Here is a 13,535-nt window from a genome sequence, read left to right as displayed (position 1 = left end):
ATTACTTTAGCACAGTGCCTGGAATATATTAGTTACTTAATAAATGTTGATTGATTTAACACTTGCTGTATGTTTATTGATTGATTCTTTAAGTAACCTTATTGTCCCATTCTTCTACCACTTTATTTCTTTAGCCATATTTTACAACGTGGAAACATTACATTTCAGATTATAGTTTAACTTTAATTTTTATGAGTTTTAGAACTAATATATTAACAGTTTGTCTGAATTAGTACTTGGAGGAGCTAATACTGTTTTTGTTTTCAAGCCCTTACCTTCTTTCTTAGAACTGATACTAAGTATTGATTCCAAGGCAGAAGAATGGTAGGGATTAGGCAGTTAGAGTTTAAGTGCCATACCCTGGGTCACACAGCTGGAAATGTTTGAGGTCATATTTGAACCCAGGACCTTCCATCTCCAGGACTGCCTCTCTATTCCCTTTGCAACTTAGCCGCTACCTGATATTATTTTAATGTAATAAATGTTGCAAATGAATAGCCCTGTGTTAATTTTGCCATATATCAGCATTGTTCTAGATTCTCTAAATTAGAGAACTCGTCTTATGTTAGATACAAATATCTTTTTAAATATTATTTTTGAAATAAAGGTTTTCTTTTTTCAATTGTCAGTTCCAGTTTAATTTCCTCATTCAAGAACTCAGTATATCAAATTGTTTGTCCATGGAAATAATTGGTTATTACAGATCTAATTCTTAATAAACATCTTAAGAATTTGTTTTTGAAAAAGTGAATAATCTTGGAAATTTGTAGATTGACACAACATTGCTGAGGCAAATAATACAGCATAGAAAAATGTGTAAAAATAAAATCTTTGCTTCTGAAAATTGTACATATCTGTATATTGCTGCAGTTTTCAGAGATCTTTCCCATAAATCTTTATATTTGAATGTAATTATAACACTTTAGGATGCATTTAGGGCTAACAAATTCAAAATTAATGCTTCTGTTTGTATGATATGATTATATCATTTCATATAAACTTATTTAATATAAAATAAGAATATCATGGTAAAATATCTAGGATAATTATATTGAAATATTATAATTTCTCATAATACAAATTTAAATAAAATGTGTTTTAAATTTTTAAGCGTCTGGCTGAATATCCATGATGCTCCTTTTTAGCTTGGTATTTTAAAAATTAAGCTGCATTATGAAAGTGGTTTTGAACTTCAATTCAGTATAGCTAATATTTCTTTTCTTTATTTTTTGTCTCATCTGGCTTTTCATTTAGCAATCCAGTGGGGAGAAGATGGCCGTCCATTTCACTTTTTGTTTTATACTGGCAAGCAGTCATATTACTCATTAATGCATGTAAGTACATTATATTTTATGATAAATAATATTAGCTACAATCTAAGTTGATTAATTACATCAGAGCTTTCAGAATCTTCAGAATTTACCTAGTCATTTTCATAATGGACAATGATATGGCCTCTAGAGGTTTGATTTTAGACTTGTTAGAGATAAAGTTAAACATTTGTACCATTAATTTAATGAAATATGCCATTGATTAAATTTATAATTAAATTGTTTATTTTCTTTTTAAATATTGTCTCTTATTAGATAACCTGAAATTTGTTATACTGGTTCTTCCATTTTATATTATGACTTGCTTAGAAGGTTTTAGGTTTTACAAAAATGAACAAGACATTTTATTTCTAGTAAAGCAACAGGGTGGAAAAGAAGGAATATAGTATAACATAAAGATGTGGCATGCAGCAAGGCATTTGACATGAGGGAAAATTAGACAGTTACATCAAATTACATTTTAAGATTGTTCATCTAAGTTTTTCACACTCATGGGTAAAAATGAGTATGAGTCTGGAATTTTAGCCCATTTACCTTTACAATAATGCTGCCTCAGATATTAGCTTATTACTGACTTCCAACTTCATTTTCTTCATTTTGCTGTATTACAAACAGTTCTTTCACAGAGATGGATACTGATGGTGTGCAAATTCTTTGGCTTCCCAGAATTATTTTATAGAGATGGCTACCTGTAAATGGAAGATGCCTTTAAATATTTTTAAAATTGGTTGATCCTGTCAAGTTTTATTCCCCTCATCTCATGTTTCTACAAAAGTTGCTCAAGTAATTATCAGACATAATTTATCCTCTCCCTCCAAATCTGATAACAGATTTCAAGCATTCCTACTCTATACAAAGCTTTATTGTCCTTTTTACATTATCTTGTGTTTATTTGTGCTCCACAAACCCAAAGGACAAAATCCCCACTTGTCAGGTACATTCATTTCTTGGGGGAGAAAAAAAACAACCCTTTTTTCGTTTTTTGTTGACCTTGGGCAAATGAGCTTCTTGCCCTGGCAGAAATGAAATGAATGATAAATGTAGAGTGTGTCTTTGCTGAGTAATGGAGCTGCAGCCGAGGCTTTCCACAGAGGTTTTCTCCTGCACAGCCTGAGGCAGCCCGAGGACCCCTGCTGTTCATTTAAATAGGTATGTCAAATCTGCCTCGAAACGCCGCTGGTTTGATCTGTGGTAATATTTGTGAAGGTTCCATATGGACTTGAGCCCCCTGCAGTGCTAAGAAATAATGTACAACGCTTCATGGTGCAGACGCAAATTTTCTCTGAAAAGGGATGCAATGCTGCGTTTTAGCTGTCGGAGAGGATGATGGAGCTGACGCGCTAGGCCTGTCAACTTGTTACACGGATGGGTTGCACGCAGCGAAGCTGTGGAAAATCTGTGCCTTTTAACTTTTCTACTTAATCACGGTTGTAGCATTGCCTTTAGACTGTATGCTACATTAATTCTCTTCCTGCCTTCTGCCTTTCATCCCAAGTTTCACGGAAAAAAGTAAAGCATGCAGGTCTTGTAGAGGAGCCTTATCAAACAGCTGTCATCCGACAAGCCATTTGCATTTGTTTTGGCTGAAACAGAGCAACCCAAGGGCAAGATGTTTTGTTGCATTCCATCATAATGAAGAAATTACACATTTTACAAGGAGTATAACTTTATTTTTAATTCTTTGAATCATTTTAAGACATACGATTGTCCAAGAAACATACTATCTTCTCAAAAGGAGTCAAATATTTCTTTATCACTTGACTGATACTTCAGCCTATCTCCGATTGGCACTCATTTTGTAAGTTCAGTGGAAAGAATACCAAATCCAAAGTCAGACGACCTGGGTTTGAAATCCAGCTCTGCCATCTAACTAGCTGTGTATCTTTGGGAAACTCATAACCTCCTGGTTTCTGTATCTGTAAAATGGGGTTAATCATACTTGTACCTTCCTGTGGAGCTTAGGGTTGTTGTGCAGATCAAATAAGATATTGAAAATCACTCAAAAGTTTTACAATAATATAAATATAAGTTGGAATCGTTATGAGACAGCATATTGTAGTGGAAAAACTTGACTTTGAAATATGAAGAATTAAGCCTCCATCATTTTCTAGCTTTATGACCAAGAGCATCTAATTCACTTAACCCCAGGAGTTTAAATTGTATTGCCTGTAAAATTATATTTAAATTTGCAGTACCTCCTTTGGGGGAGATTTTGGAAGGGAATACTACAAAACACCATAAAGTATGAACTTGTAGTAATAGTGGGAAAAGATGAATATTCTTTATGGCTTACTTGTTCATTAAACAAAATGTGTAGGTCATTTTGCTTTGCAAGGTATTATTAGGTCCAATTAAACAGTTATAGGAAACTTGATAGTTAACATTTGATCTCTAATCAAAATGATTTACATTTTAAAAAATACAATTGTATTTGTTAAAGTAAAAAAAGACCCTAATTTAGAATTAATAAACAATATGTGTGCTAGAGAATTATTTAATGGAATTTTAAAAGTAATTACTATGCTTCAGAACCTTGAATAAACATTAGGTCAGATATATGCCAATTGAATATAATGCATCACACTTTTAGTAAATTTGTAGCTGTAGCCATACCATCCTCATTTCTTTTGCTTATCTAACATTACTGAATAAAACACTTTTACTCTACAGCTTACAAAATATTTTTTTTTTTGTATTTAAATCAGTCTTTTACACGCAAAGTAAGACTTGCTAAAAGTTGAGTATATTTTGAATTAATTTTTCTTTTTTGTTTCCATTTTTGGCTTTGGCTTGAGGAGAGAATGTAAGAGTAATCGGTGTACAATTAAGAAAATTAGTCCCTTTCAGATTATGATTTATTAAACAAATTTTAAGCTAATAATTTTTGTAATGTTTGTGTTAATATAGCTCTTTTACTAGTCTCATAATATGATACATGCATGATACAAACCTTTTAACAAGAAGGATTTAGATCATATACAGTGATATTAATGTTTTGCTAGGAGATTTTTCTGAGAGTAGGATGCAATTTGCTTGTTGCTTGACTTAGTTATGCAATAAGTATGTGCTGAAAACAATACTTCCTTTTATAGCCTGAAGAAACTTATTTTCAGCTTACACTGGTACTTGGGCATATCAGCTAATGTTTCAACATGCAAGCCTGAAATTAATGGCATTCCTTAAGTGATTTGTAGTTTTTGTTAGCCTCTTAATATCTAACCTTTACCAACCACAAATTAATTAGACATAATTCTGAGCCTTGTTTTGATGGGGGAAAGGAGTGGTGAAGAGAAAGCAGGGAGAAGACTACTTTACGCTGTTATAGTTTCTCTTGTGTTATTAAAAAATCCCATTATTTCCATATATATATTTTGAGACTGACAAAGGGTTATTATGGGAAGTAGGAAAATATAAGTTCAAAGATTATAAATTATTTAAAATATTGCTTATATGGGAAGTCTCTAACTTATGGTTTCTTTTCTAAAATTTAATTGTAACTTTTTGTTGGTTTTTATAGAGAAATGATGTTATAAATAGTGGTTAAGTTTCAAGTCTATTTAATTTAACATGTACCTGAAATACTGAAATATTTATGATAGAAAAAAGTAGTAGATAACAATACTATTGCAGTATTAGTAATTAACTTTTAAAAAATGGATTTGAAATCTTGAATACTGGTGATTTAGGGGTAAAATAGAAGAATAAAAGAAGAGTCAGGAGGAGACAAAGGAATTCTAATGCTATTTCTGTCAACTTTGAAGTACTTTCAAGATTGATGACACTAGTTTTTTTTTTCCTTTCACTTCAAAACTTAGAGCTTTCTGTTTTCTTGAAATAGATTTGTAACTTGCTTTTCAGGTATGATTAGAGTCAATTGGAAGCTTAGAGATAAACTGAGGTTAGTGAGAGAGAAGTGGAAATTTTTTTTTTAAATCAGTGAAGAAGGGTTTAGAGAATAAAAGAGGGTTCTAGAGAATATAACTATATACAGTGGCCCTAAAAAAGAGGATGATAGGTAAGAGATACTGGGACCAAAAGAATCATCCATTTACAGAAACTCTTAGTTGGGATAGACCAGTCATTAGATTAATCCAACATATACCTGAACAAAATCTAAAATATATAACTTGTAGGAAGGAAAAAAAATATGTATTTATGAATTTCTACTGTTTTAAGAAAAGTTAAAAATGGTTCATAAAGACAACCCATGTAGTAGAACCATCCTTGACAACATCCCTTACAAGAGGTTGATCATTCACCTTCTCTGCTTGATGATCCCCAGTAATTGGAAATTGGCTTCTTTCTGGGGCATGTCCTTCCATTTTAGGACAGTTCTAAATGTAAGGAAACTGTTACCCTACACTGACCACTCAGGAGGTCCTTTTGGCCCAAAATAGTTTGGTTGTCTTCTGGAATGATCCTTGTTTGGTATAGAAGCACAGGAATGTTGGGTTTGGGGAAAGAATATAGTGTATACTTTACTTTTCAAGACTTCAATTTTCACAAAAATATTAGTATACAAAGTGTTTTTTCTAAAAATTTTCTAGTATTCTGAGAGGAAAGGATGTGGTGGGGCATTTTTATCCTTTTAAGTTACTTTTGGAGCTGAGGAAAATGAGAAAATACTATTTCGTGGCTTTTGTTTAAAACAGAACCTCAAACCAAATATACAGTATTATGCACATATTACAAAACCAATTGTACTTGTCCAATATTTTCCTGGGGGGGGAGGGGGGAATGGTAGTCAGGGAAATTTTGTAACAAGGTCAAGGGAAGAAGGAGAATGATTATCTGAAATTGTTGAGAGGTACAGTTTTCTTTCAGGCTGTTTTTTTAGCTTCAGGGTGTATATTCAGTGTATGCATAGCTTTGAGATTAAAATACAGTGCATCAACATACTTTGACTAGTTTTGGTTCCAATCTGCATTCTCACCTGTTGTAGCTGAAAAAAAGTGCTGAATTATATTTTCTTCAGGTAAATTTCTAAGAGTTCAATTTTTTCCAAGTTGAATTACATTTAAAATTTACTGAGACAGTTTGTTGTTTGAAGATCAACTTACCCTAAGGACTTTCATTTTAAGCAGGTTACTTGTATTATGCTTGGGCAATTGTTAATGTAGTAAAGATTAGCCTTTAATTTGAGGAGTAAAATATATATAAGGCCCAAGTTAAAAATATATTATTCCTAATGGGATATATTCCCTAGAATATTTTTATTTTTTCGATGTGACTTACATAACAGGCATTTTTTACTTGAGATATCTTAGCCAGTGCTAAATAGGTTAGCAATTTACAATTCATACAGTGATAGCAATGATCTTCAGTAGAACTCTATCATTTAGAGCTTTTAGTACTTAACTGAACCCTTACTGATTTTGTGACAACTGGATCCTATTTGTTCTTACATTTTTTCATTGGGTTTATATGGATGGCATTAATCAAAACTGTATGGAACCATATAGCTTTTCTAGGATCTCTTCTGTAATCTTTGTTTTAAATCTTATTTTTCTGTTTATTTTTGGAAGATATCTCCAAAATGATAATATTAATATATCATGCTGTTTATTTAAGTGTAAAAATGCAGTTAGCTTTATTTCTCCTCCTATCTAGCATTGTTTTTTCTCTAAAATTATAATTTCTACATGATTAATATGAAAAAAATTAACTATAAAGTTAAATAATGCTCTGTTCTTAGGTATAGTTTTTGAGCATTCCTTTTCAGCAACCTGAGCATCTGGTATTTTCAAATCAGACACCTTCTAAATTTGATTCATACATTATGGAAATCTGATGACACTAGGGGTGGATAGGCTTGCTTTGATTTTATGAAATATTAATCATGACTGTGATTAATGATTCAGCATTTCACATCTGGGTTATTTCTGTCATATTTTAAAATTATATTACTAAATACAGTATATAAACTTATTGTAGGACTATTCATATGAATTTTCTAGTGTTCCTGTAAAACTAAGCGGAAACCAAGTGATGTAGGATAAATTGCTATTAAATTTTTTTGATTTTTATGCTTCCTGACATATTTTATCCTCTCAAGGATCTTTTGATGTAGATTAGGACATCTCTTTGGAGACTTGAGGCTATATAATCTACTCTGTAGTGTACTGTGTCTTATAACTACGTAAAATTTGATATTAAAAATAACTTGATATGTAAAAAAAAATAGCTGTAACATCACTTTTTAATTCATCATAACCCCAAATACAAAAACTGTAACCATATGGGTTCCAAAATCATATTAATACTTAATAAATATTAAAAGAATTTTGGTGAAATCTAAATGTATCTAAAATGCATAATATTTTAGAAAGAAAAAAATTAAGATGCATAAATTATTGTTCTACCAACCTTGTTCTTGGCAAATTGACAGATATCTCTCTCTCTCTCTCTCTCTCTCTCTCTCTCTCTCTCTCTCTCTCTCTCTCTCCCTCTCTCTCTCCCTCTCTCTCCCTCTCCCTCTCCCTCTGCCTCCTCTCCTCTCCTCTCTCTCATACACATACACACACTCATTTTCTCTCTCTCCTTGTTCCAAATTATAGCAGCTGAAAGAAAATTTAACATTGGTTTTTAGACAGAAATCATATCAGTAAAATATATATTTCAGATAATTCTGTCAAGCTTGTTAAGAGCAACTCTAAATTTTTATGTTGTAGTAAAACAAATGAGATTTTTGCTTTTGCTCCTATGCCTCATTTCTGAAGAATAATATGATAAAGTTATAAAATAATGGAGAGTATCATACTAATCTAATTGGTGTTAGATAATATCTGTGTATTATCTACTGTTTACTAATGATACACTTAGCATAATTCATAACACATAGTAGGCTCTAAATAAATGTTTATTGATTGATGGTGTCTCTCTTTGATTATTATGTTGTATCCAAACTGACATTTAGAAAGCCTTTTGATAGCTCTAACTTCTATAACCCCCCAAAGCCTTTAGACTTTAGATTTTAAAAAATAAAGTCAAAACCTTTCTACCTCCTACCATAAACACTGTAAAGAATTAGTTGGGGTCTTTCAGGGTGACAAGATAATCTCCAACTATAAAGTACTATTTGCCCTTGCTTACCTCAAAGATATGGGATTATGTAATTTTACATTTTATCTTTATATTCTTTACCACATCAGAACATTTGAGAAAAGCGTGGGTTTTTTTTTTTTTGACATACTATTTTAGTTGGACTTATAAGATTGAAAGCTTATTTATATCCTTTGAAAATTAAAGGCATATTAAATATAAAAATCAATTCAGTAAAACTTTTGCTATCAAGTACCTTTAGGGAGTTAGTGATTTTGGAAAAGTTAGTGTTACTGATTGGAATGTCCTTTATTTTATGAAAATCATTTTAAATATTAATTCTTTAGCTTCAGTTATATCATGTTTTACTACAGCTATAAATACAAATGTAAAGTGGTAAAAGTGTAGAACATAGTGATATAGTAGAAAGAGAGAGTAGTAGACTGAGATTCTGTTAGAAGATATAGCTGAGAAACCATGAATTGGTTGCTTCAAATTTCTTTAAGATTTAGTTTCTTCAAATACAAAGTGAGACTAGTAACGTTTCTATATACTTACATCCTGGAGTTGCGAGAGTCAAATGCAAATCATTTATATTTATATTGTGCTTTAAGATTTGCAACATGCTTTTCTCAATAAGACACTATCAGGATTATTCCCATTTTATAGATGAAGACACTAAGACTAGGTAGGAGAGGCCAAATGACATAACTGCCCATCGTTACAGAACAAGTGCATTTCTGACCTTGTTTTCAAGCCCCAACATCCTGGTTATGCACTGTTTTTACTATGCCATGCCTTACAGTTGTACGTTATTACTATTATATTCTTGGGCATTCAGTATTCTCCCAAGCTGATCACATTTTTTTGCTACTTCAAAATCTTTAGTGATTTCCCATTCCTACTAAACACAATACAGACTCCCAAGCTCGGTGTTCAAGACCCACCAGTCTGATCCTAGACTACCTTTCTTTCCTCATTTCTTACTATTCTCCCTCCTAAAATCTATGTTTTGACCAAATGGAATTAATAATTGCCTGCCGATTGTACCACACATCATTCTCTCACATTTTTTGATTTGAAACATTTGAAGCACTTCTTATTCTTCTAAGTCTACCTCAAATGCAACTTCAAAAATAGTTGCTTTCACTTTAGAAATCCCATTCCCAGGTAGAAGAAATTCCTCTTCCTTATATCTTATACCACTTTTGTTTGACCTTATCATATATATACACCTTATGTAATTAATTATATTTTTAATATATACAAACAGGAGGTTATGCCTTATCTTGAAGATTAAATATTCTGTGTGTAGAAACTGCCATTTTTCTCCTCTTTGTATCCCCAGTAACTAGCAAGCTGCACTACATGTAGCAATGAATAGTTTTTTAATTCACCGTTCAGAATTGAGAGATATTCTAAATGATATGTTTCTGTGTCTTTCTCATGGTCATTGTCTGTGCCTTGCCACTGCTAATCATTTCTGCCATCACCTACAGTATTTTTCTCTTCTTTTCTACTGACTGTTTCCCTGTCTTTTCTGACTCCTTAGATTTCTTATACTTATTGGTAGGCTTTTTATAAACATCACCAGACATTTAGGATATTATTTTTTTTCTTTACTGGAAATGAATAAATAAGAGCTTATAGAGCAGCTTTGGTAAAGTATTGGCACATATGCCCAGCCGGCAGAGATGGGTAAGAGGGGGACTGCTCTGTTCCCCCTCTTCCCAGCACCCCTCAGTCCAGCTGCCCAAAGTGAGCACCTCCTCCCTCCGCTCTCTGGAGTCATGTGGGGTGCTCAGGCAGCTTGAAATTGCAGTTTGGGCACCTGAACTTGAAAACCTTTGCCAGCACTGTGACAGGGTATGATATTCTTGGTTTCTTTGGGATATACAATATAGTATAATTGAAAGAGCCCTGAATTCAGTCAGGAGTCCTGTGTGCAAATCCCAGTTGTTATCATTATCATGATCATATTTCCTTGTTGCTGCTGGTCACGCAAAGATTAGATATGTGGGGAATGGGGCTATTTTCGAGTTCAGTTGTTCCAAGAGGCTAACCATTTACTATATTGTGGATGTGGATATGCTAGTCTTAACTGGGAGTTTTAAAATGAACATTTATGTCTTAATTTGTCTCAAGGCAAGGACAGATTTTTCTGGTTGAATTTTGGAAGCTCTATAGAAAATTTTCCTAAAGGAATTAAGAACTAATAGAATTCTTAAGATTTACCATCATTTTTGTGGTGTTTTTCCACACGTGATTGCTCCAAGAAACATAGAAGATAATTTTAAAAAGGCTTATCATTTTCCCCTCATATTGACAATCTTCTATTTACATCATAGTATTTTATAAAAGATACCCCAAAAGTTTTTGTGCCATTTTAAGCTATTACAGCATAATTAAACTATGGGGGCCTAAAACTGTGCAAAGACTTTTGTGATGCCCTGTATATGTTGTTTTAGGTATCTTGCATATAAAAACTTGGTTCCAAACATAGCAGTAAAATGTAGAGCAAAATAGAAAAATTTAACAATATGTCTTTTTCAGGTATAAACTTGTACAGGTCAAAACATAAATTTGTAATCTGTAGAATTTTATTTTGATAAATTCTCTGTTTAAAATCAATTTAATTTTGTATTTTCATATTTAGAACCCACAACTACCTCTTCTCCAAAAAATATACATCCTTGTACCCGTTGTTACAATTGTGATGATTTAGGCTGACTTTTGTTCATAGGGATCAGTGGAAAACAAGTGAGAAATGTTCTATACAAAATTTATTGAAATGCAAGTTAATGAATATTTACATAACTTTAAAAACAAGTCAAAGTAAGTGTTATGCATATTAACAAAATCCACTTTAGTGATAAGGACCAGTTTTCTTTTCATTTAAGTCTAGAATAATGTAATGATACTTTTAAAGGACCTTTAGCTTTCCAGATCTTTATCTAGACAGTGGCTAAAGGAGGCCCCTTTTTTAAAAAGTTTAGATATAGCAAATACTAGGAAATACAGAGTATATAACATATGATAATGCAGTTAAAATAGTGCACATTTTAACCTGGTTCTTTTGCATGTTCTAGGATGTATATGGAATGATATTAAACCTGGAAAAGCACTCAGATCTCCTGAGAGCCAAAGATTTATTGTCTCAAAAAAATAAAGAGTAAGTTTCCTTCTTGAGGTAAGGCATATACTTTGTATTAAAATTTGTAATTTTTCTAAAGCTTAAAAATCATGTAATATTTAAAGATTTATCATCATTCAGATCTAAAATATTAGGTGATTTTTGTATAGAGAGATTTGAATTTTTAAAATTTGATTCTAACTTTTAGTCCTGGGTCCTTGTTCTTTTTGTATTTTATAGTTAAGACTAGGACTTAATCCTTTTTTTTTTATTTGTTTTTCTAGGAACATAATGTACATTTTTAAAAGTCATGCGCTTTTTTCTTACTTTGGATATATCTTTTGATGTAGAGATTGACAAGCAATGGTAGACTAGTCCTGTGGATTTTAATAGAGTTTTAAATCTGCCCTCCTTTTTTAAAATTATTTTTTGTACACAAAATCTGAACATATTTTACTTTGATTTTTCGTGCCATTGTCTTTATTGCCTTTGGCACTGCATTGATTTTTTAGTGTCTTCTAAATAACTCTAATTTTTCTTCATTTTAAAGAAGATTTTTAGCCATTTATGTTTTGAGTTTGATCCTAAAGCACATTTTAAAATTCTAAAGCAGGCAAAAATGAATTTTTGTGAGAATTTAGCGTAGTCTTTAATTGTGATCATATTACTTAGTTCCTTATTTGATTCTTGATATAGTAAGATCTCTAAAGGTATGAAGATCTCTTTCTTAAAGTACATTGACAAAACAGTAAAATGTTCCTAAACTAATGTAAGTTGCCTGACATTTGAATGAAGTCATAATCTTTTATGGTATAAAAATGTTTTTCTGAATCATGCATGACTGTATGTGTGGTCCTTTGTGATATAACTCTAATTGCATGGTTAATTAAAATGAGAATATATGTGATATTTTAACAGAGACCTGATTGGCAGCAGATGGCTGATTAAGGAGGAACTAGAAGAAATGTTAGTGGAAAAACTGTCAGATCAAGATGTGAGTGAGTAATTAATCTTTTTAATTTAAGGGGACCTGTGTCATAAGAAAGCAGATACATGCAGTATTTAGGAACCCAATAGAAATATTCCTCAGAGACAGGTGCTTCTAAGAAAAATTTCTCTTTTTTTAAACATTTACAATTGGTTTCTACTTTGGTAATATCTATTTACGGTTCGGAAAAGGGCATGGGTATTCTCCAAATACTCCCTTTATCAGAACTCCTACCATCATCTATTACTTTTTCTTTGGCAAGATGGAATTAGTCACATACAAGTCTATTCATTTAGCTAGTTTGTCCTGGCTAACAGTAAGTAATTTAGGTTAGATTAATATTAAGGTTAAAAGGAATATAGGGGGAAACCTTTTCTGCTATCTATGATCCATACTATTTTTTTCTCATTTTTTTCATGTTACCTGCTATTAATGTTAAATATTTCCATGATTGTATATAATTGTAGGAAACTTTATACTATAAATATTCCATAGTTAATAGTTCATGTTGCTTCTGTACTCAAATCTGTCAAAAGGAATTCTATAATTAATAACCTGAGAGAGGGCTAGACATCAGATTTAGCTATCTAGCTCTATGACTCCATATAAAACAAATGATTAAGATTATGAAAAAGTACTATTAACATTTAGCTATCCGAACACAAAGTCTTTTTGTTATTATATTCTCACTTTAAGTTGAATTATTGTTATCCTTATTTAAGTAATTGAATAGAGAGATTGTGGCTTGCTTAATGTCAGCTATTTGGATAGTCTTAAAACTTGAGTTAGACCCTGTTTACATTAACTGAAATTATAATTCCGATCCTTTGGGAGCTTACTTTAAAAAATCTGTTTCCTTATTCTTTTAGAGAATCATTTCATATTTAGCTGCATTTTCTTTCTACTTTGATTTTTATGAAATTTATATTTTCAATCTTTAAGCATTTTAAGATATACCAGTATGGTTTCTAGTATGTATGAATTGGGACTAACTAAAAAGTGGGAGACCTAGCAACTACTTCAGTCCTTTTGTTTCATTAGT

General features: G+C 31.7%; 1 protein-coding gene across 1 annotated transcript in view; it reads left to right on the top strand.

Annotated features, from left to right (window-relative positions):
• MRPS9 (mitochondrial ribosomal protein S9) overlaps window positions 1–13,535 on the top strand; it is a 113,152-nt gene that overhangs the window by 76,049 nt on the left and 23,568 nt on the right. The window contains exons 5-7 of the mRNA XM_007501177.3: window positions 1,255–1,334; window positions 11,462–11,544; window positions 12,424–12,499. Of these exons, the coding sequence (XP_007501239.1) occupies window positions 1,255–1,334; window positions 11,462–11,544; window positions 12,424–12,499 (239 nt within the window). The remainder of the gene's footprint in view (window positions 1–1,254; window positions 1,335–11,461; window positions 11,545–12,423; window positions 12,500–13,535) is intronic.

Source organism: Monodelphis domestica, chromosome 8, assembly GCF_027887165.1.
Source record: "Monodelphis domestica isolate mMonDom1 chromosome 8, mMonDom1.pri, whole genome shotgun sequence".
Classification (NCBI taxonomy): Eukaryota; Metazoa; Chordata; class Mammalia; order Didelphimorphia; family Didelphidae; genus Monodelphis; species Monodelphis domestica.
Note: the sequence above shows the minus strand (reverse complement) of the source record. Positions and strands in the feature narration are given on the sequence as shown.